General features: G+C 52.6%; 1 protein-coding gene and 1 long non-coding RNA gene across 5 annotated transcripts in view; one reads left to right on the top strand and one right to left on the bottom strand.

Moving 5' to 3' along the window:
• The first annotated feature begins 4,009 nt into the window (after nucleotides 1-4,009).
• LOC123601172 lies at nucleotides 4,010-15,390 on the top strand. The gene is made up of 2 exons (XR_006714013.1): nucleotides 4,010-4,064; nucleotides 13,465-15,390. It is a non-coding gene; the product is annotated as an uncharacterized LOC123601172 (long non-coding RNA).
• Nucleotides 4,630-27,261, bottom strand: part of CHRDL2 (chordin like 2) — a 32,228-nt gene continuing 9,596 nt past the window's right edge. Inside the window, exons 2-12 of one of the 4 annotated variants that reach the window (XM_045484035.1) lie at nucleotides 25,102-25,214; nucleotides 21,200-21,293; nucleotides 19,004-19,146; nucleotides 16,650-16,743; nucleotides 15,391-15,446; nucleotides 13,443-13,611; nucleotides 12,309-12,503; nucleotides 9,908-10,081; nucleotides 9,053-9,107; nucleotides 5,524-5,616; nucleotides 4,630-4,792 (exon numbers count right to left, since the gene is read on the bottom strand). In XM_045484035.1, coding sequence (XP_045339991.1) covers nucleotides 5,526-5,616; nucleotides 9,053-9,107; nucleotides 9,908-10,081; nucleotides 12,309-12,503; nucleotides 13,443-13,611; nucleotides 15,391-15,446; nucleotides 16,650-16,743; nucleotides 19,004-19,146; nucleotides 21,200-21,293; nucleotides 25,102-25,214 — 1,184 coding nt within the window. In that variant the 3' untranslated portion in view covers nucleotides 4,630-4,792; nucleotides 5,524-5,525. The remainder of the gene's footprint in view (nucleotides 4,793-5,523; nucleotides 5,617-9,052; nucleotides 9,108-9,907; nucleotides 10,082-12,308; nucleotides 12,504-13,442; nucleotides 13,612-15,390; nucleotides 15,447-16,649; nucleotides 16,744-19,003; nucleotides 19,147-21,199; nucleotides 21,294-25,101; nucleotides 25,215-27,261) is intronic. The other 3 variants (XM_045484033.1, XM_045484037.1, XM_045484036.1) reach the window with 3 other exon arrangements.

The raw sequence follows: 27,261 nt of genomic DNA, 5'->3' as shown, positions 1-27,261 counted from the left end.
CACCTGAGCAGTGCAGTGTGCTGTCTGCTTCTTGAAAGAGTTGGTTGGGAAGAACAGATTGGTATGCAGGGGTCAACAGAATGTCGTGATGGTGTCAGAGTCTGTGCCTCAGGTCTTCTTGGAGCCCAGATCCATCCCACCTGGGTCAGGTAGGGCAGCAAACTGGACCCTGGAGTGCTGCTGGGACAGATGATGGGGGAATTGGGGGCAAAAAGGCAGCAATAACCAGATCTTCAGGGGTCCAGGAGGGAAGGTATCAAAGAAGGGGCTTAATGAAGGAAACAGGGTAAGATTTGTGTTTCTGAAAGATCATTCTGGGTTGGTGGGTAAGACTTGCTGGGAAGGGGAAGGGGAAGGGGAGGGGTTTGCTGGCAGCAGGGGAGCTGATAGGAAGGCTGATTCCACCCCTAGCCCCAACATCATGGGGCATGGAGAGGGGAGTGAATGTGGGAGTCAGACCCTGCGGGCTCCATTAGAGCCCAACTGTAGGTTGCTGTTGGACTTTGGGCAAATCTTGTGGCTCTGTTTTGTGCCAGAGGTGATAAAGGTAGGATTGGGGAAAGACCTCTGATGTCATATGGTCATTCAAGCAGCCTTGAGCTGGGGCCAGAGATCCAGGTACTAATGCCCACTCTAGAAGATCTGAGATAACTTTCTGTACTCAGAAATCCATGCCACCCCACCCCCTTCCAACTTCAGTCAGCCTCCTGCAATACCTCCTGTTCATCTTCTATAAACTGGCCTTCCAGGAGGAGAAGGCAGGCAGGGTGTCTTCCAGGGACCAGGGTGAGGGGAAGGGGGGTGGCTGGGCCTGCCCTGCCGAGAGATGCCATTGTGCCTGGTGGGGCCCCAGGCCTTCCCTTACCCCCAAGCCAGCCCCAAACCACAGGCCACGTCCTGTTTCTCAGAAATACTGCCATTTCCCAGAGCCCAGGGTTCGTGGGGGGACAGGGGGAGGTGGCTTCATAGCTACTGGAAGCGGAGGAAACCCGGAGGCCAGGCTTGGCATCATAATTGGACTATCAGGTTTGGGGGCCAGGAAGCTACCTGGGAAGGTGGAGGCTCTGAGCCCAGGTCAGCTGCACCTGCCCCAGCCCAGGACCTGGCACTTCCAGTGTTCTGGGATCCATCAGGGTACAGAATGACAGACCTTAGCTGGAATCCAACCCCTCCATTTACCAGTATGTGATCTTGGTTAGGTCATTTCCTCTCCCTGTATGTGCCTCAGTTTCCTCATCTCTTAATATGGTTGACAGTCCCCATCTCACTGGGTTGTCCTAAGGATCAGATATAACAACAGACTTGAATGTGCCTTGTTATCTAATGGCCGGGCATGGGGGAGGGGACGTCACTCTTGCATCCAGAGCCCAGCCTGTGCCTAGCCTGGCCACCAAGTAGGACTCCCTGCTGGGATCTCTGGGAGCCTCACGAGTGGAAGTCTGGGTAGTCCCAGAAGACCACCATTTCCTTCTCTGTCATCACACACACGGGGAGACCAGCAGGGTTACACACTGAGTTAGTTAGTGGCTGAGGCAGAGTAGATTTTAACTTGTCCTTAAACCTCCCTTCTTCCACTCTCTTGTTCCTTCTCCTTTCCCCTGTCCTGTGAGGAGGTGATGAGGGATCATCACCAAGACTTGCTTACATCTCTTCTATCTGAGAAACCCGCTTCTTCCATCCACGTCCACTGCCAGCCACTGCTCTGCTTCTCCCCTCTCCTTTACCACCAAGGTTCTTCAAAGACTTGTCTGTTTCCCCGCCTCCCTGACACCACCTCAGCCCCCCAAAACCTGTTTCTGCCTCCCAGCTCTCCTGACATTGCCCATTTCCACAGGCACCAGAAGCCCCCTCACCCCTGGGGGCGGAGGGAGACCCTTCCAGGCCTTGTGTGATTGAACTCTCCGCCACCATACCCTCTTGGCTTCCCTCTTGCCTCCACGGTAGGTTCCTTTGCTGATGCTCGTCTGTCTCTTCTCTTCACTCTACAGTCTCTCCCAGGCTGGTGCCACCCACCTCCTGGCTTCAGTTACCACCTGCAGGCCAATGGCTCCCAAACCCCTGTCTCTGGCCAAGCCTTCTCCCAGATCCATAATATACCCCACGAGCCAGGGGTATCTCCTGAGACTCAATGTGTACTCAGCTGAATCTTCTAAGTTTTTCCCCAGGCCCCATGTGAAACACAGCTGCACCCTACCCCCCTCCCTCTCCCTTATCCAGTCCTCCATTAGCGTCATTAGCGAGGCCTTCCCTTCTAGCCCCACCGCCTCTCTCCTGCCCAGGCCGTCGTCATCCCTCACAAGGACTCTCACAACAGCCTCGTACCTGGTGTCTGCCTCGCTCAGCCATGCTGGTCTTCACCCAGCAACCAGACCCAGCTTGCTAACCCACAGACCTGACCCAGGCACTGAAACCCCTCCACGTCTTGTGGCTGCCCTCGGATGAAGCCAGAGCTTCTCAGCTGGGTCTTCAGCCTCACCTCCCTTAGCTCTGCCTCAAACTGTCCAGTGAGCTGTTGGTGATTCTCCCTATGACATGCTTTTTTACATCTTCCATGCATGTCTCTCCCTGCGCCGTCTCCCTTCCTCCACCTTTTCTTCACATCCTCCTCATCCTTCAGAGCCTGCTGAAGTGTCCTCAGTCTGGGCAAGCTTGTGCTCCCCATGGCCCTGTTGTCACAGCAGGTGACAAGGTGTTGTGATGCCCCATCTCCTCCTCAAGACTTTGGCTCCCTAAGGACAGGCAGAGCCGGGCTGGTTCCTTACACTGTGTGGGTCGTCTAGCATAATGTCCTATCACAGAGCAGCTTAGCAAGTGTTTTACGAACGAACACACGAAAGGGGAAGACAACAAGTCAGAGGGGTGTAAAACCACCAGAAAGCTGCTGAGCGGTTCCCAAGGCAAGCCTTGTGTGTGCACACTCAGAAACGTCTGGACCCAAAGGAGGAGATGCTGATATGCTGATCGTGTCTCCCATGGCGGAAAAGGTTTGGGGTGAACCACACAGGCTTCAGATAAGCCCCTCAAAGAAACCAGGAAGGCAGTTGGCCTGCAATACCAGGGAAAGTATACAGGGAAGTCCATTCCTGTGCTGAGGCCCGGAGCCACTTCTGATTACAGAGTCCTGCCTCCAACCCCATTCTCCAGCAGAGGGGAGGGGCCATTGTGCAGGGGCGGGGGTGGGGGTATCCAGGAAAACTTTCCTGAGAAGAGACACTTGAGCCAAGTTGATGGCTGATGGAGTTCACCACGTAAATGGCTGAGCGTTCAGATTCCTGCGCTTTAAATGTGAGATGCTCAGAGTTCATCGTCCCCGGAGTTCTGAGCTAACCCTACATGGTGAGCGAGCTAACCCTACATGGTGAGCGAGCAAGGCCAGAATGCTGTCTTCTCTTGGATGGACAGGTGGAGGCTGTGAAGAGCTAACATCTTCCTACTCAGGGGAGGAGGGGGAGATTCCAGCCATGTTCCTCAAACCCCAGACTCTCAAACCAGGCCCGTGTGAGCTCGCAGGGGGAGTTTGGTCAGTGCGACATTGGCTCCTGCTCAGTGAGGGCGGCAGTGATAGGCTGCTTAGCAGACTTCCCAGGCCTCCCTCAGACACCCGGGTACAAAGAGCAAGGCTCTGGAAACAATAGTCAGAGCCCTCCAAGTGACTACAGGTGGCAGAACTCCAGCCCATAGGCCACTTTACATCACCTCTCCACAGCTTCCCACAGGCTTGGGGTGGAGGGCAGCTCTGTCCTGGAGCAAGACCATGGGTCTGGGAGTCCGTAGGCTGAGGTCTAGTCCTGGCCTCACCTGTTGTCACTGTGAAGTTTTGAGGGAAGACACTGGCCAATCCTGATCCTCTGTTTCCTTCTCTCTAAGGTGCGGGTGATTCCTACACTGTTCATTCACCTTAAGTGGAATCATGAGCATTAAAACATCTTTGAAATTGCAAGTAATTGTACATGTAGGCAGGATAAATTATTAATGTTGTCTTTCATTGTAACTGTTAGGCTTTCTTCCCAGATGGTGGTGCCAGGGTTGGCAATTTGACTGCCAAGTCTTGGAAATCCTCAGAGGTGAGAATATTTGGGTTTATGACATTGGTCATGGCGGACCGGGGGGGGGAGGGCTAGCCTGGAGCAAGAGACCTGACACCAGTTTTACCTCTGCCACTGCCCCGCTCTGTGGCTTCAGGCAAATTACTGCTGCTCCCTAAATTCAGTGTCCTCATTGTAGACTGGGGCTGACAATCATAAGGATCCCCGGAAGATTTGCTGGCAAAGTGCTTTGAGGCTCCATTTCCCCCTCCACTGGCTATCTAGAGGCAGTCCCTTTCCTAGGCTCAGTGTCAATGAGCTCCAGGAGGGGGGCCGCCCATAAAAGCAGGAGGAGCCATAGCTGGGGGGCCAGGGACAGAAGCAGTACAGAGCAGGGGGGAGGCCACGGGCAGCAGACAAAGGCCTGCGCAGTGAGGCTGGGGGAGCTAGCCCTGGCTCCGGTAACAATTCACCATGAGGACAGGGCCTGTCTCTGCCTCTGCTGCATCTCAGTCTCTAGCCCTGCAAAATGGGGATGGGCAGGCCCGCCTTGTAGTCCCTGTGGGAACATGCGGGGACTGGACATAAAACTCAGCAGGCAGGATTGAGGGGTAATGCAGCTTGTTATTTATTAATATATAACAACACAAATGATAAAGCTCATATCTGCAACTGTTTAGGTCTTTATTATAAGGTCTTGGTTGCTTTGTCTGGACTGGCTGTGACCTTCAGCTCCGGGGTCTGGGCTAGGAAAACGTTCCGGTGACCTGCATGGAGGAAAGCAGAGGGGTGTGTGTATGTGTGTGTGTGGGGGGGGGGGGGGCTGAGGGGGGTGTGTATATGTGTGTGCAGGGGTGCATGCATGTGCACAACAGAGGGGCAGAGTGACTGGGGTGGGAAAAACTTGGGACAAGAAGAACGGTGAGGGCCTGAGTTTGGAGCGCATAGGAGGAAGGGGATGGATATTTCCATCATAACCCCACATCCCAATCAGTTCTGGCACGTGACCCCAACTTCAACCAACCAGCATCTGGGGGCTGGGCTGGCTTCCTAACACCTGTTAGTGACACTCCCATCTGTGGCTTCCTCTCCCCCACTTAAAGCCCCACCTGGATCCGTCTTCCCTGGGATACCGTAGAGCAAATTAAGGGCATCAGAAGGAAAGTGGTTAGGAGGGTTTCAGCGGGAAACGTTCCAATACAGCGTGGGTAGGCAGCATTGGGGCTTGAGGGCTCAGGCCTCCCTCCTCCACAGTCCTGTCTCCCTCACTCCCAGGACCAAATCCAGATGGTTCTGCTTCACCTTCCCGCTCCCAAGCGCCCTGAGTTGAGAAATCTCTGGCCCAGACGCCCACTGGATTCCTGTGCCGGGAACTGACGTCTGTGGCTGACAACCACCCTGCCCCCCTCCCAGCACCAGCAGCCTGGAACTCCTCATGAGGCCCTGGCCTCTGGCCGGGCTCTTTTCCCAGGCCCCAGTCCTCAGCCCGACGTCTCACCTTCATGGGTGCTGGGGAGTAGCCGGAAGTTCTGTGCCTCTTTCTGGAAGTCTTGCTTCCTGACTTTCTTGATCTGAATCAAGTGGAAGATTCCTGAGGGCAGAGGCAAGGGCATGAGCAGGAAAGGTAGGGCCGTGCAGTCAGTGAAACAGGGTGACTTGGACCTAGACTGGACCTAGTCACCGCCCTCCCCTCCCCTATTTCTGACCAGACATCAAACCCTGTAGACTAAATTTCCTAAAGGTTTTGAATCTATCCTCCCATCTCCACTGCCACTCTCCCCATCCGGGCCCCATCACATCTTGCCTGGGTCACTACACTAGACTTCTGGCCCCTTTTACTCCCCCTCCAGTCTGTGATCCTAACTGCAGTCATTCGAAAACATATGTTACCTGTCATTCCCTTTCCCTGACCTCCCATCACCTCCCTGCTGACCCTGCACCTGTCACCCTCAGCGTCCTGCTCTCACACTACTCACCTGTCCACAATGTGTGTGTGTGGGGGGGGGGGGGGCCTGTGTGGACAGGTCAGGCTGTTTTTTGGGCACAGAATGTGTGATAAAAGTCAGTAGGTGTGTTTATCAGACTCCAAAGAGCATCAGGTGTCAGAGTGGTAGGGCCCCCTTTCAGCACAAGGCTCTGTTTGCCCAACCCCTGAGAGGCAGAACCCCTGGCCTTCCTGTGCTCCAGCTCTAACCAACTACTTAAAGTCCTTGAGGGGCCCGAGCCTGTACGTAGGCTGCCCCCTTTGCTACAACTCCTTCTCCTATTGACTTCCATTTGTCCTGCTGCTACCAGGTAAACTCCTGCTCATTCTCTGAGCTTTAGCTGGGAAGTCTTCCTTGATTTCCCTTCCTTGGGGCACCCACAGCTCTTAGCTTGTGTTTGTGATTGGGCCTATTTCTAATGTCCTCTCCTTGTGTCTATTCTTGCCTCCCCTACTAGACTGGTTACTCATGGAAGGCTTTCCTCTCTGGCTCCCCTGAGCCTGGCCCACATTAGGCATGTAGGATAAATGAATGAGTGAATAAGTAAATGAATACATGAATGAATGAATCCCTAGATGAATGGATGGAAAAGTAAATATATGTGTACCCAATCTAGGCCAGGCCCTAGAGAGGAACAAGGTATCATCTGGATCTCCTGATGTTTGCATCCCATGGGGAGCTTGCCACAGGCACCACGCATGGCACTGAGGCCCTGAGTACATGGGCTGGGAGGTTGCACCAGCTGTTAGCACCAGGGTCTGTGGCCAGAAAGAACAGATGTGACAGCAAGGTCTCTGCTAGGCCAGCACAGCCCTCAAGAAAACTAAGAATTGGCCTTGCTTGTGGAAATCTGAGTAGGATCCCACAGAGGAGAATGGGCAGCACTAAGGTCCAGGAGGCTGGGAATGTCCAGCATTGTTCTCAGGACCCTCCAGCCCAGATGCCAAGGACCAGGATATGGGAGAGACTCACTCCAAAGGCCCAGGCTACATCACAAACCTCAGATGGTTCTTCTGCCCAGGCCTGACACGGCACATACCCCAGAACACAGATTGGAGAGGAGATGACAGGATGAGGGAGGGTCTTCGTACTATAGCCTATAAAGCACGATCCTAATGACTGAGCTCTTGGACTTGGAATCAAGAGCTAGCCTGAGGGGCATGGTCATGCCTTTTGAGGGCATGCCAGGTCTGAGGGCAGCTGGGCTCTGTGGACCCCCAGGGCAGAGATGGCACTGGCAGGTGAGTCCCAGGAGATAGGGCAGGCTCAGCTCAATGTGAAAACAAACCCTTTCTCAGTGGAGCCATCCACAGTGGAGATGGGGTGGGGTATGTGCCGTCAGGGGCTAGAGACCATCAGGGAGGCTGTAGGGGGGCTTCCTTCCTAGACAGGGGCTGGAATTGAGACCCCTGAGGTCCCTTCTACTCTGAAACTCCAGAATCTAAAAGGCTCTTAACACTAAGCCAAGCCTCTGGGGCCTGAGGCTGGCTCCACGGTGATGTGGCCTCACTTAGCCCAGGTTTTGGTGTCCACCTGATGCCTTTGTCTCCAGGCCAATTCTCCCCTTCCTCTCCCTGCCCCCAAGGCCTGCTGTTTCTGCTCCTCTGGGTGAGGAAACAGGGTTTCCCACTGATAGTCAGCCCTTGGAGTGTTTGTTTTGACCCCCGCAGTCTGGGACAGGGAGGTAACAGAGAGGCTAATGAGGCAATCTGGCCGCCCAGGGGGTCAGGAGATGGAGAGGAGGGTGTTTGCTAGTGACAGGATGGTACAGCCTGGCATTGTGAAGTTGAAGAGTCCCCACCACCTGTTCTTTTTCTGCTGGGCCTGGTCATAACGAGACCGGCCTTGAGCTACAACTCTCCGGTCTGCGCCATCCTGGGCACACCTTGACCTTCCTCAGGCCCCTCTCTGAAAGCATTAGGTCACCTCCGTGGAGGTGGCACTGGGGACAGTCAGACCTGGGTTTGAATCTTTGCTTTAGTGCTTAAATAAACTGTGTGACTTTGAGCAAGTCATTTTACCTCTCAGACTCCGTTTTATCTGCAAAATGGTGCATTAATACATATGCCTCAGGTTTCTTATATGGATGAAATGAAACACATTATGCATAGGGCGAGCTCCACACCAATCACAGAGCACAGGGTATGTCAGCACAGGCTCTTGGGCCAGTCTGAGGCTGTCGCTGCCACCTCTGCCTGCAATGTGTTCCTCTTCCTAACTCCTAACCAGCTGCAGGCCCCTCCTCCACGAAGCCTTCCAGCCTGAACAACTCAGCTCCTGGTGAGCAACTACTGCACCCCAGTCACTAAGTCCTGGGCTCCCAAAGACAGAGGCTGGGGCTTACTACTCCCTGGGGTCCCAGTCCTTGCTGAGGGTGAGGGGAGGTCTGGAGTAAACCAGTACCTGTCCAGGGGCTGATGGAGTTTCAAAGCATAAAATAATTATAAGGGTTTCTGAAGCTAACTCCTCAGCTGTGGCAGAACGCCCACCCAACCACTGCTTGCCCACTCCTGTGAATGGAGATTGCTCCCCCCCTTCTTTGACAGCAACTGTCAAGGTATGACAAAGTGCTTCCTCTCATTGGTGGAAAAGTGCTTCTCTACAATTCTAAGAGAATGTGGGATGAGGATATAGTATATAGCACCTACTATAGGTCGGGGCTGTACCTATGTGATTTCATCTAATCCTCCAAACACCCTCCTCTCACAATTAATAGAAGAAAAAAATTGAGGCCCAGAGAGGTCAAGTGATTGCCCAAGGCCACACAGTTAAGAAATAGCAGAGCCAGGATTTGAACTCAGGTCTGTCTGATTCCAAAGCCCCTGTTTGTTGTTCACTCAGAACACAACAGCTCCCCCTTCCTGGGGCAGTCCTTCAGAGCCATGAAGCCAGCAGTCCTGTCCCCCTGAGTCTTCTCTTCTCCAGGCTGAACAGCTCCGCTTTCTTCGTCCATTCCTCCTAGGACAGGAGGCAGAGTAGAGCAGGGAAAGAGCCGCATCTGACGTCACAAGACATGGGCTCTAGCTCCCATCCTCCACTTACTGGCTGTGTGGCCTTGGGCCAGGTACTTCACCTCTCTGAGCCTCAGTTTCCTCATCTGTAAAATGGGGATAATAATACCTAACTCTCAGGATCATTGAGGAGCAAATGAGATAATGAATGTGAAAGCACTTTGTAAACTCTAAAGTGCTTCACACATTGGTTGTCATTATCATTATCATCGTTATTATCATTCCCTTTTCCACCCCCACCCATTTCAGCAAGACCCATCAGTAGAGAAAAGTGACCTTACAGCTAAACCCCACTTAAAGGGTTTAGTTTGTTTTGCTCTACCCAGGCGATCTATATTTGGCAAGAAGTGCCCAGAAAACCAAATTCTCAGCAATTTCCTCATCAATGAAAACTCCTCTTCACCTTCAGCCGGTGATAGGAGCATCTTGTTGAATTGGGCGAGTTTCTCACAGAATGAGAAATATATTCTCCACCCAATAGAAAAGGCCAAATGAGCCTGAAGGCCCTCCTGCTTTGAGGAGGCTGTGGATGTGCTTCTGCCTGAAAAGATCTCCCCTCACAGAGTGCTGAAGTTCTACTGATAGGCCTTTGCTTCATGGTTGTAGGCATTACCCTGTCCTGGCTCCTTGCAAGTGCAACAACCCCTTCCCCCCAGGAGAGGGAGCACTGGGAGGCCCTGGATGAGCTTATCAGAACTGCCAGAGAATCACAGACAGAATCTCCGTCTCCCTCTACCTTGGAATCAGAGACTCAAATCTGGAAGGGTAGCCAGAGGCAGGTCTCCCTGGGCTAGAGGCACCTGATCAACAAAATAGGCCCCGGAGGCCCCTGATAACAGCGGGACAGGCCAGAGGTAAGACCGACTGGGAGTGGGCCCATGCTCACCTTTTACTAGCTTCCAGAGGTAGATCTCCACCTGCTCAGAGGCCTCATGCTCGAGGGCAAAGCGATGTAGGTTGTCTGGGCTTGGAGACACTGATGTGTGGACGAGGACCCGGCCTGGCACCTTTGGACACCTGGTAGCACTGATCTCACTGTGGCCAGGGTCTGCCTTGTCCTCTGGGAAAGACAAGGAGCTGTGAACATTCTGTACCCCTCCTCCCGACTCCTGCCTGGTATGCCCAGGAAGCTGGGCCCCTGGTCTGACACCCCCCTCCGGTCTTTAAGGTCTTTGGGAAAGTTCTGGTGCCCCTGGGAAAGAGATGGGGCATTTCTCCCATTCACTTCCCAATGATTAGCATATGAAAACCTTCTCATCCTTCTGGGCTCAGCTCACCTTCCACCTTCTCCAGGCAGCCGACCTGGAACAGCTTAGCCTACCCTGTTTTTTCTCCACTCGCGGCCTTTAAAGCCCTTCTTGCTTATGCCTCCCACTCATGCCCTTAGTCTCATTGACACGCATTGCCTTGTAACTGTCTCACTTGGGTATGTTCTTCTCTAAAAGAGACCCACGGGGTGAAAGCCAGGAGCCATGTCCTCCAAGTCTTTTGAGTCACCCACATCACCAAACACAGATTCTCATGACCATACATGGAGTGAAAGGTTTGGGAGGGGTTGAGGTGATGATGGCAATAGTGATGATCATGGTTGTGACGGAGGGTGGTGGAGGTGATGGCGTGACTGTAGTGGTGGAGGGGACCGTAAGGGTGTAGCAGGGAGCGGTGATGGCGACAGTGGTTGGATCCAGTCCTAAAGCCTGGACATGTTGGCATTCCAAGGACATTTCCTGGAACTTTCCATGTACCAACGTTCCCTATTTTTCAGGGACTAAAGGACTAAGTCCCTAAACATACACACTTCCTTCTAAATTCTTCCTAGTTATAAAACTCTTAGAGATGTTCCACTAAGAGTTGTAAGGCTACAGTCTCCATATTTTTAAGAGGAAATGGACTGGGTTCCAGTGGCAGAGCCCAAGATCAAGTGTGTTTGTGAGGGAGCCCAGCAGTGAACCACAGCCAGTCTCCAAGAGAATCCAAGTTGAAGCCCCACCCCTCGTTTTCTTCCAGGTGCCATTCTGTCATGCTCTGTCCCTAACCCTGTCCCAAGAGCATATTACTCTGAAAAATAATAGTGACCCCTTATATTTGGATTTTGTTTGGATGTTGATTTACAATTCATAAAGCATTTTTCATCAACTCTGTCTGAGGCTCCGAAAGGAAAGTAACTTGTCTAAGCTCACAACAGTAAGTTAGGGAAGTCCGTCAGTAAGCAAGCTAACATAGACTCACGTTTCCTGACGTCAAAGCCTGGGGTAGGTGCAGACTTAAGACAATTGCAGCCACTCTGTGATCTCATTTGTAAAACAGCTGAGAGATGAGGATTAATTGAACTAGGTGAAATCACAGGACAATACCTGGTGCCAGTAGGTTCTCGACACACATTTCCTTCCCCTTTTTTCTTCCCCATTCCTCTCCTTTTTGTTTTGCCAACCCAGCCCTCTAACCAGAAGTGGTAAAGGCACAACACAGCCCGCACCTTCTACCCCACCTGCTCTCCTTCCAGGATTGAGGGAATGGGCCTGTTCCTCACAACAGCTACTATTGACAATCACAGGCTGTTCCTCCCAATGAGATACTCTGATGTTTTCTTCTGCACGCTTATTAATCCTAGGGTCACATGACAGCGTTAGAGGAACTCAGCTGGCAAGTCTGGAAGCCTGAGTTCTAATTCCAGCTCCACGACTACATTGCTCTGTGACTTTAGAAAGTCCCTTCTTTTCTCTGGGTCTCAGTTTACCCATATGTAGATGAAGGTTAAAGGAAGACAACAGTGGTCAAGAGCATTGTCTTTGGACTAAGACAGACTTGGGTTCGGATTCCAACTGTCATTTGAGCTGTGTGACCTTGGACAGGGCACTTATTTTCTTGGTCTGTAAAATGGAGACAAAGATACCTGCCCTGTCCATTTGTGGTGAGGATTACATGAACTCCCACATGTAAAATGCCTGCTTGGCTCATGGTAAATGCACAATAAACATTGGCTATTCCTCCTAAAAGTCCTAACATCCTATGATTTTATGATTTCAAAGAACCCAGAACATTATTTGATTCTGTATATTTGACTGAGAGCCTCTGAATCTGTCACTATAACATTAGATATTCCATAAGTCTAATATTTTGTGAGTCTGGCATTTTCCACTCGAGTGCATCTAAAAACCCTGCATCCTATGGCTCTGAGTCCATTGCCCCATCTGTGTCGGAGATGTTTCAAGTATCTGTGCCCTGGGGAGAGGGACCCAGGGCCCACTCAGGGCAGTGCCCTCCCTGCCTCCAGCATCTCTTTGTACCTGGGCAAATCTTGCAGCACTTTCCGGCCACTTTCTCAGGGTGATGGCAGGGATACTCAGTGGGGCAGGTCACCCGCTGGCAGTCCTGGCGGCCATCCTGACAGGTGCACAAGATGCAGGGCAGGGGTCCAAAGGAGCGGAAAGCTGGGTGCCACACCTCCCCATGGGAGTATGTCTTCCCACTGTGCACGCAGGCTAGGCCAAGGAGGGCAGGAAGGGAGGAGGGTCAGTGCCTCAGACCTGGGCCAGAGTCCAGTGATGGGTGGGGGCGGGGCCTTGGGGAGCCCCCTGCTCCACCAGTCTGGCCCAGCCACACTGCTTGTAAAGCTGAGGCCAGCTGCAGACCTGGCCCCCTGTCCCTGACTTCTCCCCTGTTTCAGCACTCAGAGCTGACACGTGCCCAGAAAGTTCTTGCTGAAGAGGGAGAGTACTCCCCCTGCCCGTCACAGCATGTCTGGTGGGAGGAGAGCTGAAATCAAGTTCGGACACTTACCTGGCTGTGTGAGCTCTGGCAGGTCCCTTCCCCTTTCTTAGCCTCAGTGTCCCATCTGTACAAAAGGGGCTGGGACAGCAGCTCCTCCTGCTCCACCGGTTGGGGGTGGGGGGGGTCCCCCCACAGTAAGCCTGCTTTCCTCCCCCTCTGCTGCCACCATTGCCCACTTGGCCTCCTTCCCTGCTGCATCCTGACCATCTTGCTGCAGCCTAGCTCTGCTCCCTCCTTTCTTTGTCAAAAACTTTCCCTCACCACTTCCTTATATTAGAGTATTTCTTTGCATGTCTGGAGCCCCTCGAGGACAGGGACCATTTTTCATCTCTCTGTTCTGTGCCCCTCAATTCCCAGCAAAGGCATGGCAGAGGCTCAAAAAATATTGTTGTGCTGACCCACAGTCCTGGTTCTAGGACTAGTTCTGGCTCTCAGTACTCTGAACTTCAGGGTGCTCATCTGTGAAATGGGGGCTTAGACCTGATGCCCTTAAGGACACCTTCAGTTTTGATATTTTGTGAATCCACAAGCTCATGGCCAAGTTGAGATCAGGGGACCACTGAGTGGGGGGTGGGGGGCGGGGGTGGGAGGTGGGAGCAGTCGGGGCCCCCTTTTCCCACCTCAGGGATCAGAGGAGGTTCTGTCCCCACCTTTCTTATGTTTTTCCTTCAGGACAATCTTGACTGTTGTGCTGCCTGCCCCTTTTGGTCGGAAGTGGCGAGGGATGAAGCCCAGAGGAACACTGAGGCCAGTGGGAGCTGGGGTGCCCAGCACCCTCTTTCTTCCATTGTCCCCTGAACACGGATCCTGGGAATGTCTCTGCAAATGGCAGGAAGGATGAAGATCACTGATGGGCCATTGTCAGCAGAAGAGCAGCAAGACAGAGCTGCAGTGAGGCCTGCAGGTAGACACCAGCATGACTTCCTAGTAAAGAGAGGCACAGGCTAGGGATAGAAAGATCTGGATGGGGTCTAAGATGTTTTCAGACAATGGATATTTGAAAACTCTCAGAGGATAATGGTTTGGAAACCCAGTCGCCACCAACCCCTTCTCAGGACTATCAGAGCCAGGGCCTTGGGGCTGGGGTGAACAGAGGGGTACTGAGGTCTTGACCTGGGAGACACAGCAATTAGGAACCTGGGAAACTTAGAAACTACAGGTCTGTAGTGAGGATGACAGTCAGGAAATTCCTTGAGAAGATTTAGGTGACGGGATAAGGGGATGGGCCTCTGAAGGTCCCACCGGGCCCCAGAATCCTACAGGGCAGGAAGACTAAGAACAGGTCCCATCTGGAGACCAAGTCTCCAGAGCCCCCTTTCTTGAGCCCCTGGAATCCAAGATCCTGAAACCCTGCCCCTCCAGACCAGGTCTTGGCAGGGCTAGCAGTGATAACAAAGGGGTGAGGGCAGTGTAATGGGTCAGGCACATCACAGCTCCTATTAAGAGGCTTGGCGCTCGAGGTCAAGGGGTAGGAGCAGGTGGGCTTATTACCCGCCTCACCAATACCAAGTCACTCATAGTCCTTCTTCTACAGCCCCTTCCTGCCCCATACAGTGTCTGAGTCAGCCTTTTGATGGCCCAACGGAGCCCACAGGAGCTCCCAGGAAACCGTCTCAGGCCCCAGCACAGGCCCAGGCACATAGGAGGCTTCCAGGAAATGCTTGTCAAGTGGAACAGTAGCAAGAAGGAATTGAAAAGCCCAACCCTCTGATGGGACTTGCTCACGTCATCCAGTAAGGAGCTGCTCAGGGCCTGGAACTAAGCCTGGGTGGGCTTTGCTTAGCACGCTGCCTCCTAGGGAGAGGGTGGGATGGCGAGGAGATGGCCTGGCTCAGGCTCTGCGGCACAGAGCCCCGCTCCACCTGAAAAGGCCCAGCCTGAGAAGGGAGGATGAGCCAGCAGAGGAGAAGGGAGAGCTCATAGGCCAGACCCCTGGGGAGTCCCTGAGCAGGGGAGGTCAGCCTCCCGTCCCCCGGGATCCAAGTGACCCAGGCTAAAGGAGAAGGTGAAGTTGTTTACATTGTAGACATAGCACAGAGGGTGGATGGTGACTTGAGTCAGTGTGTAAGCCCATCCTCACACCTCTTTCCTCTCTGACCAGAGAAAGCTGGAAAGTTTAGCCCATCCTAACTCTAGACTAAGATGGAGAGGGGCCAAGACAGAGGGGAGGACAGAGAGGTAACCCCCAGACAAAGCACCAGTACCACAGGAGCTGGGTGGGGAAGGCTGGGCCAGGACAGAGGCCACATTCTCTGGGGAATGTGCTGCCCACAGGCAGGCTGAACTAAGGACAAATACAGGCTCCACGTAGAACAGTGTCAGTGTCAGAATGTTTCTCAGGAGGGAAGTTGGGAAGTTTAGAGCCTGCTCTTGCCCTGCACGGCACTTGTTCCCAGCCCCTGCTGACCCACCAGCCATGATGGGAGGCTAGGGAGAGGGGCTGGGACGTGGTGGAGGGCATGGGGCTGACCTAGGGGACAAAAACAGAAATGAGGACAACGACTGGTGTTGTCTGCTCCAGAGTCATGGCATTTAGGCCCTGGATACCAGCCCCCCTCACCACCTCTCCCTAGCCTGTCAGTAAAGCTGTGCACTCACCGCCCCACGGTGTGACTGTGTGGTATCCTCTTCAGCTGATTTCTTACTTGACTCATCTGGAAACCCAAAGGAAAGTTGGGTCAACCTCCACCTGCTAAGCCTTGCTGATAGGGGCCCTGCAGGCCTTCAACCTCCCAGGCCTAGTGACACTTCTGCAGTCCCTATGCACTGGCAGGGCCCTCTGCCCCAGTGGGGACTTATTCCCACTTCTAGTTACAGCCGCTCTTCACCGTTGGGTTGACAAATTCCCTACACTGGGTTGTTGCCTCCGTTTCCCTACAGTCCCTCTTGGCTGGGCCAGACATTCTTGTTCAGTGCGTATCATGGGTGACCCAAGGGCCCGGAATCCCATCCCTACAGCCTGCTTAGCTGCAGTCCCCCGGGGAGCCACCCTATCCAGCCACATATGAAGTCACCAGGCCTTGGTCTATACTATACCCTCCCAGGTACCTGCCTCCAGTCCCCTGTGTCCTAGTTGGAACACCCTAGACCTCTGTCTCCCACTCACCCCAGGGTGCCAGCACACAAGGCCCCGAGTGGGATTCTCTCTCTCTAGCCCCTGCCTCACACACGGTCCGGCTCCTTCCAAGCATTCTTGGTTCAAAGACCAAGAACCCTGGAATTAGACAGTCCCTTAGAAATCACTGAGGCCAGGGGCGCCTGGGTGGCTCAGTCAGTTAAGCGTCTGACTTCGACTCAGGTCATGATCTTGCGGTTTGTGAGTTTTGAGCCCTGCGTCAGGGTCTGTGCTGGCAGCTCAGAGCCTGGAGCCTGCTTTGGATTCTGTGTCTCCTCTCTCTGCCCCTCCCATGCTCATGTTCTGTCTCTCAATAATAAATAAAATTTAAAAAAAATTTTTTTTAATAGTAAATAAATAAATAAATCATTGAGGCCAACCTCTCAGTGCACACATGACATAGCTGAGGCCCAAAGAGGAAAAGGGATCTGTAGGAATTTGCTGGAAGAACCAGGACTAAACTGGAGTCACCTGGCTCCTGGTCCAGTGCCCTTCCACAATGCCAACATCTGGGGAAGCATTCTACTGTGAAGTACTCCCTTCCCCCAGTCCTGTCTCCTCCAGGAAGCTTTCCTGGACTAACCCAACCCACAGGGAACAGTCTGACCATCTGTGCACTTCACTCTGCTCAAGCCATTTGTCCTTCCCTAGCTGAGGTTCCTCCACCTCTAACAGCCCTTGGCGAGGTCCCTGGGGTGGGGGTGGGGGGGGTGGGCATTGCCAGACCTAGGGACAGACTCACCTTTGCACATCTGGCAGCAGGATGCAGGCAGCGGGAGGGGTGCGGGGCAGCCTGGTTCTGGGCAGGTCATGAGACCACAGTAGATCTGGCCCTCCTGACAGAGCAAATAGGAGATGAGTGATGAGGGGCAGCCTTGGGGTGAGGAGAGCCCCCCACCCCCTGCCCTGAGGGCAAATTGCCTTGAGGTGTCCCCTGAGGTGGGGGTGGGAGGGAGCAGCCAAGCATCCTGGGCAAGGCCCAGCCAACTCAGAGGAAGGATCCCCTATACCCAACCAATCCCTCCCCCTCCCCTGGCCCCGCGTTAGTTAGCATTCATCCTTCAGCTTGTAAAGTGCTTTCAGACCCTGTCTCTGCCTAGGCTCTCACAGCAAGCTGGGGAGGTGGGATTCTTCCATCCTATAGAAGTGGAGAGCCTGGAAAGCTGCCTGAACTGCCTGAAGTCAGAGACGCAACCCAGCAGAATGGATTAGAGCCCAGCCTGCGGGCTTTTCCTACTGAAGTCAACACCCTTCCCCCTGACCTGGAACAGGGGGCCCAGCAGAGAGGAGGGGGATCAATGGGATACATCCTGGGATCATCTTGCTCTGACTGAAAACCCTAGGTCCCCAGCTTCAGGACCCAGCCTAGAGAGGCAACACTGTAGGGGAAAGGGCCTTCTGGGAATCAGAAGCCAGATGACCTGTGGTGAGTCACTTTTCTTCTCTGGGCCTCAATTTCCTCCTCTGTGAAATGGGGACACTCCCATCTGGGTTGTGAAGATCAAGTGAGGGAATGGTTGTGAAAACCCTTCTTAAACTGGAAGGCATGATGTACCTGGGAGGAAGTGATATTACCTTGAGTCCTTTCCCTATTCCTTTTCCAATGAGCCTCAGGAGGCCAGGAGTCAAGCCAGTCCCATTTAAGCAAGGAGGAGAAGAAAGAAGGGGAGATCCAAGTATCCAAGGAGAAGGGACAAGGAATCATAAGAATGTTCTCACCACCCTAAGGCCATGCCATCACTTCTGTCTCTTTCCACAGACTCCTCCTCATCCAGGCCCTTGTCCCTTTACAGGAAGCAGCACAGCACGGGGAAAGGAACATGAATTTTGGAGTCATGTGGCCCTACATCTGAATTCTGGCTCTGCCACTTAACTAGCTGTGTGATTTCAGGCAAGTTGCTTAACTGATCTGAGCCTCAATTTCCTCATCTGAAAATAAGTACAGTAATATCCTTTTCCTAGGGTCTTTGGGGTACTGTTTATAAACACAAGGCATTCCCATGAACCAGCAGGTATAATGTATCAGACTTCTGGAAGAGGCTCAAGCCCTACAAAAATAATTGCTCTCTAGGTTGATTTATAAGTGGTCACTCTTTGTCATTTGTAAGTTGTTTGCTCTGCAGCACAGATACTTTAAGATTCTGAATCACAGACTGATAGGATCCTGTCCCTGAAAAGATGGATGGGGACACAGGCCCCAGGGAAGTGACTAGATCAAGGTCACACAGGGAACCGTGGCAGAGCTGGAGCTCAAACATGGGTGTCTGACGTCTAATCTAGGCCTCTTACTCTTGTGTCACTGCTAAATCAGATTATTATTTTAAACAGGACGTTGGTGATCACCTGGTCAGACTCCCTCCCACACTGGGAGGAAGTGAGGCCCAGAGAAGTTTGATGAGCAGACAGTATGGAAATCAGGAGAGCAGGAGTTTCTCCGACCAATGCACAGATGAGTTAAACTCCAGGGTAAGAATGCCATGGTGAAAGCCACCTGTAAACCTATAGCAGGGCCACACTTAAGCCCACTGAGGGGAAGGGTGAAGACTTTCCAGATCCGGCCCCGCTTGGCTTTAGTCTCTGTCCCCTGATAACACTGCAGGGTCAGTTCTGCCTGTCCCCAGGCCCAACCCTGACCCCAGCAGGTGGAGTATAAGCAACTTCAGATTAAATCCATTTGCAACAAGCAGTCTGACCCTGTCTCCGTACCCCAGGGCTGATCATTCACTCATTCACTTATTCATTCAACAATCATTATACACATCTGTGTGCCAGGCCCTGGGCTGGTAGGAGCAGAGGACACAACGAATTGGGTATGCTCCCTCTATTTGAGGAGTGTAGAGTTACTGGGGGAAACAGAAATGGGCAAATGTCAGTACGAGGTAACTGTAGTAACCGTGCTGCAGTAGGCAGCTCAGGAGGATGCGGAAGCCCAGAGATTCCAAACCTCAGAGATTCCCTCCCCGCTGAGCCCGTTCACTCTCACTTTGCTTTGACCAGAGAGGAACAATCCCCCGCTCTCCCCCACCATACCACACCATTACGCTTTGCTGGCCGATCTGTGCCAGCCTGTGCTCACAAGAAGGCGGAAGGTCTTACGGTACAGCTGCAGAGGACACACTGGTTGGGCAGGCGGGAAGGGAGCAGCTCGTGGGCACTGAAGATCTCTCCATGTTGGTACATGGTCCCATTGTGCTGACAGTACTTTGGGGGGGCCCGGAGCCCAGAGGGGGTGTGAGGTTCTTCAAGTGGAGGCGGGGCAGGAAGAAGAAAAAGTTGAGGTTTCACATTACTCCAAAAGCTTTGTCAAAATTAACTGGGCCACTTTTCCGAAGATTTTGCGTCTTATCCTATCTTGGCATTTAAACCAAGCTCTGGCTTCAGCCCTCCCAGCCAGTCCCCATATTAGCTAATTGAGAGGTCTCACTGATAACTACATCTGACCATGATTGCTCCCTCTGATGGGTCCCCACCAAGGCCTTTCAGCCCCTCAGTATCTGAGCTGGCCCTGACAAATGCCAGAAGCCTCAGCTCCACAAAGCCCCACTCAGTGGGGACCTGCATTAGTTCACTTAACATTCAATGAGCATATCCATGAATCCCCTCTAGTGCCAGGCACTGTCCTAGGTGGTGGGGATACAGCAGTGAACAAAACGAGGCCCCACACAAAGTTATATCCTAGTAGAGTCAGCTGGAATGATCTAGACTATCCCTGTGCTTGGTGTAAGCTCCTGTCATTCACTGGCCACCATAGCCCCACTTGTCAGCACCTGCCAACTAGCCAGTCCTCATCCTGCCAGGTAGCAGGATAAGTCTCCATTCCTGACAGTACCCATTCATTCCCTCAAGACACCTTTACCAAGCACCTTCTCTGTAGCAGGCACCAGGCTAGGCATTAGGAATAGGAGTGCTGGGTAAGACCCAGCCCCTCCCAGCAGGACTCTCACATTCTGAGCGGTTAGAGAAATGCCCTACCAGCAGTGCTGCTGTAGAAGTAAGGGCTAGGGCAGATGGAAGCACAGAAGTCATGGCAGCACAGAGAAGGAGCCCCTAACTCAGCCAGGGGTGGGGTGGGGTGGGGGGTTGGGCAGGGAGGGCTTTCCTGGGGGGCTTTTCCCCGCCTGGAGGGCTTTTCCATCCAGGGATGGCTGAGCTGAGTTATGAGGAACATGTACAGCCAGGCGGGCAAGGGGGCAGGGCACGGAGAGGGAGAGAGGAGCATGTAAGAAGGAAGGGGCCAATGCACAAAATCAGCAAGGAGAGGTAAGGACTCCTGGAGTGAGCCTCTGCCAAGAAGGAGGCACGATGACCCCCTCATGGGGCAGGATGAAGCTCAGAGCCCCTACTCCCCAAGGGGACCGAGAGCCAGGAACATCTGTGACCCAAGCCAGGGCAATGGTCAGATCTCTACTGGGGTTCTGCATGGAAAATGAGCCCCTTTACACACATACTCCACACAGGTCCCCAGCTCACCAGGAGAGCCCTGATTCCACAGCCTGGAGACCATAGTCTGGAGCCCTCTTTTATCACCTTCCTGTTGCTTCTAAGCATTAATTCTCCTCTCAATATCTCCCTACCATTATGTTGGTCTCCCCACTGGCTGCCCCTCATTGGCCATGTGGTTACATATACACTTGGTAATGCCAGTTCTTTCTCAGACCACCTCTCCTCTTCTCTCTTTTACCTTCACTTCCTAGAATCCCGGTCTCAGAGGCTGTTAGAATCTTAAAATCATAGAATCATAAGCATTTAGCATCAAGACACATAGGGTCCCTGAACCTCGGCACCGGGAGAAATCTCCAAATACATGTACTCCAACTCCTGTAGTCATTCCCAGTACCAGGGTGGGACTCCTAGCATCTCCCTCCAGGGCTTCTGGGCCCCTGCTTACTCACCCCCACTTACACAGGGCATGTCCACCCCCTCCAGCTCCGGCCAGCCAGAGAGAGATTGGAGCCCAAGTGTGCCGTCCACAGGCCAAGCACGCCCCTGTTACCTTCAGCCACTTTCCACATTTTCTCCCTCCTTCTGCCAAGCCCAGCTACTTAAGAATGAGAAATTTGCTGCTACCCCAGCCCTCCGTGGGGATTGGGATGTTTCTTCCCCTGAATACCTTTGTCATCTCAACACCCCTAATAGTAGAGACTGCCCCCTCTCATGCCAGAGGCGCCTCTTAGCCAGAAGCCTGCATTGGGATGGGGTCAGCAGGCAAGGGGGAGAATGGATGGGGCAGAGAAGCAGAGAGAGAGGGTGATGAGCAAACACAGAGGAGCCGAAGAGAGAGAGGCCACTTACCCACACAGCGGGGACAGCATTGCTGCGGCTCGGTCACAGGCTGGGGGCAGTGGACTGGCGGGCAGTGGAGGCGGTAACAGCTCACATGGGCACTCTGAAGGGGACATGGAAGGGAGGTCCTGATTCCAAAGAACCACTGCCTCCCATCTGAACCTGACCTTTCCCAAAACCCCATCCCAGCTGTGGGACACTACACTTGTTTTCAGCCTGTGACGGAACAAAAACAATCAACTCAATTTGTCCAGTCTCTCCCCTTCCCCTGCTCATGTGCCCCACAGTGTGCACGGACCTGCACAGACCTTGTGTCCCCTTCCCGGTGTTTGAGAAATACAGGTAAAAGGCTGGACTTATTCTGACATTGATCTTGACTGTTGTTGTTTTACATCTGGGGCTTCATTCTTTTACCTCTGAGCCTGAGCTTTGGGGTTACAAGAGAAATGTGACACAGGAGGGCAGGTGACAGGGATGAGGACAAGATTAGAAACCTGATGTGGAGAAGACTCAGGGCTTTGCGATCCACTCCCTGAATCTCTAGGAGGTTTGGGTAACCTTGCACAAAGCCTTGGAGCTGGCACCAGGGAAGAAGGGGCCCAAAGTTCTTTACGCTTTTTCAAGGGCAGCAAATGGAAGAGAAGGGATGGGGCAGAGAAATGGGGGAGGGGGAGTGATGAGCAGAAACAGAGGAGCTAAAGAGAGAGAGGCCACCGCCCCTTCTGGAGGTTTCCCAGCTCACCAGGCAGAGTCTGTCAGCCCGACCTAGGTGGCCCATACCTTACTTTCCCCTCTAAGGGTCATGGCATTCGGGGGCGGGAGAAACGAATTAGCTCCAGTGGATCACGAATCTTGGACTTTGTCAACTGGACCACATGTTGTCACAGACCATTTACATCTGTCTAGTCCATTCATCCACGAATTCTTTTCCAAAAACAAGGGTCATGCCTCGTCTGTTCATCTCTGAATTGTCAGCTCAGGGCCTTGCTCCAGGCTACTGCCTGTTACAGTCTGAACAAAGGAGTGAGTGAATAAATAAGAGCCAGAAAAGAAGGGATAGAGGGCCTCTTTCTTAGATGAAGGGAGGGAGCCAGTTGTGTTCCACTGTGAAGTCAGCGGGTTTGCTTCTAGCCCCCTTGCCCACCGAGTTCCCGGACAGCACCTCTTGCCCCATGGAAAACTCTGGACCAGACCCCAGTCCCTCTGGGGCCACTGCTTCTCAAGACGGCCAGATTGCAAGGACTAATCAGTGTGCTAAGGGGCATCCCAGAGTCCGCAGAATTGGTCTGAGCTCCAAAAGGGGCCTTCTAGAGGCCTGGCACACATGGGTGCTTAATAAGGTGAACTAAGGGGCGAACTAAGTCCCTCAGATGAGAAACTAGGGCAGAGTGCAAGGAACTGTGTGACCCGAAGAGTTAGGATCTCTTTCTTGATTCCAGCCTTGGAGGAGCCAAGGGATGGAGATGATCAGCTACATGCAGCCAGGAATAAAGTAGAGACAGGCAAGAGGTTGAACGGCAGGTGACCAGGTGGAAGGCCATGCAGCCAGACTGCCTCTCAGGAAAGTCATCACTACCATTTACTGAGGTGCTACTAGGTAGGGACTTTATCTTGTATATATAAATATATGATCTCACTTTATTTGCTCAGCAATCCTAGGGGTAGGTACTGCTGTCCACACTTTCACAATGAGAAAAGAGCCTCTGTCTGAGAGGTTAAAGTGCCTAAGACCACACAATAGGTGAGCGCTGTCTCCAGGGTCCCTGCACTTCCGTGATGCTGAGCTGCCCCTGGTGGACGGGATGGGGACTCGTTCATTCTCTCAGGATTTACTACACGACTCCGGGGGTGCCAGGCCCTCTTTTAGGCTCTAGGGACATAGAGGTGAACCCGACATGGTTTTTGCTCTCGCAGAATTTGCATCCTATGAGTAGGAGAGAGACTATAAAAAATAAACAAGTAGGAACAAGGTCATTTCAGATGTCAAACTTATAATGATAATAAAATAGGGTGATGTGCTTGGGCTAACCAAGTTAGAGTGTTTTAGAAACAGCTACCAAAGAAAGCCTCATAAGGAGGTCACTTTTATGTGACATACTGCGAGATGAAAGGGACCATTTGTGAGAAGATTCAACTGGGGGGACATATTTCAGGCAGAGGAACCACCAGGCAGGAATGAGGTTGAAGCATTGGCACAGGTAGGAGATGAGGTCTGAGGAAGAGGCAGAAGGCAGCTCATGTGGAACTCAAAGCAGGAAATTTGAATTTTACTTTAGGTGCAATGAGAAGGTTTAAAGAGTGGAATAACGTGATCAGTTTTATGTTCAGAAAAGATCATTCTAGCTCCTGTGTGGAGGACAGATTTAGAGGGGGAACAGGGAGACCAGTTGGGAGGCTGGTGTAACAGCCCAGGGCGAGATCGAAGGTGGCTTTCATTAAGGGGAGCAGTGGAGAGAAGTAGAGGAATTCAGGATATTTTCTGGAGATACCGGCACGATCACTTGGGTTGGGGAAACTCGGAGGAGGGAGAAACAAATTAGCTCCAGTGGATCACAAAACTTGGACTTTGTCAACTGGACCGCATGATATGTCTGGAATTTTCTGTTATGGTTTTCTTTCTGTTCTCTGGCTATATTTCATAAAGTTCTTTTTGTAAAGCCTGATTGGCCTCAGATGTGCTAAGGAGAACGGTGGGGGGGGGGCAGTTGTGGGGGGTTGTGTCTCCGTTGGCAGCAGTGTTCTGCCTCAGGCCAACATGGTAGAAGCAGTGGGGAATCAGAGGGAAAGATCCCAGGAGGAGTGAGACCCCAGTGATCAGAGTCAGGAGAGGGGCTGGTCCACCCCCCTCCACCTCCCAATGTCTTCTCAGAAGCTCTTCTGGGCTCCCACTTTGAGGATTGTCTTAACAAGGGAGGCCCTTATAGGCTTTCTGCATTCCTCTCTTGGCTTTTGTTCAGGGAAAGATGCCAAGGCGCTGGCTCCAGGTAGGAGCTAGGTACGCTGTCCCCCTCAAGCACCAGCACCCAGACAAAGACTGTTGAGGATATCGCACCAACCAGGCTGGGCCCAGGCAGCTGAAGGGGTGTTTCAAGCCTCCCAAATCACTCCCCCTCCATCCTCACCCCTCCACCCTCATACCTGGCCTGAGAATTCTGGGCCACCCGGGGGATCTTATTTATTCCACCCAGTTGATAGTACAAGGCTCTGTGGAGGGTGCTGGGGTGGGGTGGGGGAAAGGACACAGAAGTGAACAAAAAGATCTGGTCTCTGCCCCAGTTTGTTCAGCCTCTGGCAGGACACCAAATTGGGCATGAGTAGCGGCCAGGAAGACCTGCTCTCAGGGGCCCCATGTAGAAGGGGCAGTAACTGACAGACACAGATAATTATTATACTTGGCCAACAGTGATCAGGAGAAAGGGACAGAGAATCTTATGTGGCATCCAAGAAGGAGACACACTTGCAGGCGAGGCATCCAATAATAAGGCTAATGGTGAGGGGGGCATTTGGGTGGAGCCTTAAAGAGTCAGTGTTTGAGCCAATGGAGTTGGGAGAGCACATCCTAAGGCAGGGCAGCAAGAGAGGTGGCCGGAAGGAAATAGCACAAGGAAAGGAAGGAATGGGAGGTCAGAACAGGGAGGCTCTTGTCCTCTGCTGCATGGGACACAAGGAGGCTGGCAGCAGCCAACATGGAAGGAAGGCTGGGCTGAAAGATGGAGGGGCCGGGTCCCCAGCCCAGCCCAGCCACTGACCCGTGGTGTGACTGATCTCTGGGAGGCGCACACAGCTGTCTGTTCCCACGTATTGCGGACTCGCTAGGGAAGTAGCATGGCCCCACCCTCTCTCTGGGGTGACTTCTCTAGGGTCTCCCGGACATACCTGTCACAGGTGGTCACGTGGCCAAAGGAACATACCTCAGAACAAGTACAGCGCAGGCAGTACATCAGGCCCTGTGGCTCCAAGTAGGGGTGCCAGCTCTCACCGGGGGAATATCTCTTCCCATGGAAAAGGCAGAACATGTCTGGGCCTGGCAAACCAACCGGTACTTTGTCAGTCCTAGGAGGCTCCAGCCCAAAGACCCTGCTTCATCCCTTCTTCTTTCTGGCTCTAGGAAGGACGTCATCTGGACCACTTAGGTGAAAGGGAATCCACCAGAAGTGCTCTCCAGTCAGGGGCCCAGAATATCCGAGTTTGTTAGCTTGTCCACACACTTGCTGTGTGACTTTGGATGTGTCACTTCCCCCTCTGAACCTTAACACTTCTCTCATAGGGCAGTTAGGGGGATCAGACAGTGAAAGTGTTTACAGATTTAAATTGTGGTATAAATGTTATTAGATGAACAATCTGAGGCCCTGAGAGGATAAATTACACCTTTAAGGTCAGTCACCAAGGAGGGATGCTAGCCCAAGCTTCCTCTCAGTCCAGAGCTCCTTCTGTCCTCATAATAACACTGGCTTCCTTTCCCTTGGTCCCATTTTGCTTATTTATTTACTACATCTCTGCACCCCACCCCTTCCCACTGCTGAGCCTCTCCCTACACACACACACACACACACCATCTCTGGGTCCTATGACCCACCTTTTCAATAAAGCCACTCAGAGCAATTTTTCTGTGTTCATACTGTACTGTGTCCTTACAGCTCAGCAAGCTGTGATGGAAAGTGTTTGAACTGGGAAAACAAGGGCTACGTAGTGAAAAGTTCTTAGAAAGCTGACGCCTACATTTCCTTAACAATGGTCATTGCGACTACTATGGTTGCACTATGGTTGATTACTTTTGTGATCTGCATGTCAGTTGTCTATATGCAGATGAATGCTTCCAGGAATGACTGAGAAATGGTTGTTTCACCAGGTGGGTTAGATACATCTCCTGCAATCCTGCTTTCCTCACTCACTTCACACAGCCAATCAGTCTCCCCGCCTGCCCCCACCTCTTACCAGATCACCACCTAGGCTTGGGTCGGGGCTCCAGGTCTGGCTCACAGCCCCGTGCCTCACCCTGCTGCCTTTTACCCTGTCCCCGCCAAATCTCCTCCTTACGGGTACCTGGTGATTTTTACAACCCAGAAGGGATGCTGTCAGTCCTACAGGAAAACTCTGTTAGGGAGGAACTGGGATGCCTAGCACATCCCCAAGGTTTGTGGAATTAGATGAGATTGAGCTATGGAAAAAGGAGCCAACATTTATTGACTATCTTCTCTTTACATAAATTACTTAATTCTCTCATTGGCATTATTGTTTTGAACGTTAAATTGGATGATGCTTGTCAAGGGCTTACTTAGCCCAGTTCCTAACACTTAGTCGAGCGCTAGGATTATGATAATTGTGGTAACAATGACCCTGCAAGATGGGTCATCTTGAATAGAAGATAGTGTCCCTCTAACAGGGTCGTGGGGTTGTTACCGTAATGATGAGAAAACTAGATGGAAAAACTGAGGATGCACTTGTCTAGTGTTTTAAATCCAGGACTCTACTCCCAGGCAGAGCCCTCCGCAGTTCACCTCCCCACTCCATGGCTTTTTGCCCAATCCCAGGGCCTAGGGGCTCCTCTCTCTGCCTCAGCCGCCACCTTACCCTGTTCTCTATTTTCTTTCCCTGTTCCCTACTGGTCTAGAATCTAGAAGGTGCCTTTCATACCTCCTCCTGCCCACTTCCTAGAGTCTTCCTGTTAGATATTGGACCACACAGAATCACAGAGAGCTGAAAGCAGCAAACCAGCAGGGGCAGCTCGTGCAATGCAGAAATCCCCTCTCCAAGTCGGGGGTGCTGGGGCGGGTCCCTGGCACACACCTCCAGAGGAGAGAGGCTCAGGGGCCATTCCTAACCTGCAGAAAGTTTCCCCTGTAAGAAGCTGGAACCGGCCTCCCTCTGGTTCCTTGCATGACTCCTGCTCTGCCTCTCAGGCCTCCAGGAACAAAGATTTGAAGTCCTGGTCATGATGCCCTCAGAGTCTGTGCTTCAGTGGCCGCTGGGGACTGTAGCAGCACACAAGACTTGGTTCTCTCCCCACCCCCTCCCCAGCTCCCTAAAGTAGAGGGGGGATCAGACAGCAGATCCCGTTCCCAGCAAGGCCC

The sequence above is a fragment of the Leopardus geoffroyi genome, chromosome D1, assembly GCF_018350155.1.
Source record: "Leopardus geoffroyi isolate Oge1 chromosome D1, O.geoffroyi_Oge1_pat1.0, whole genome shotgun sequence".
Taxonomy (NCBI): Eukaryota; Metazoa; Chordata; class Mammalia; order Carnivora; family Felidae; genus Leopardus; species Leopardus geoffroyi.
The sequence above is the reverse complement of the archived record's forward strand: the minus strand, read 5'-3'. Positions and strand labels throughout refer to the sequence as shown.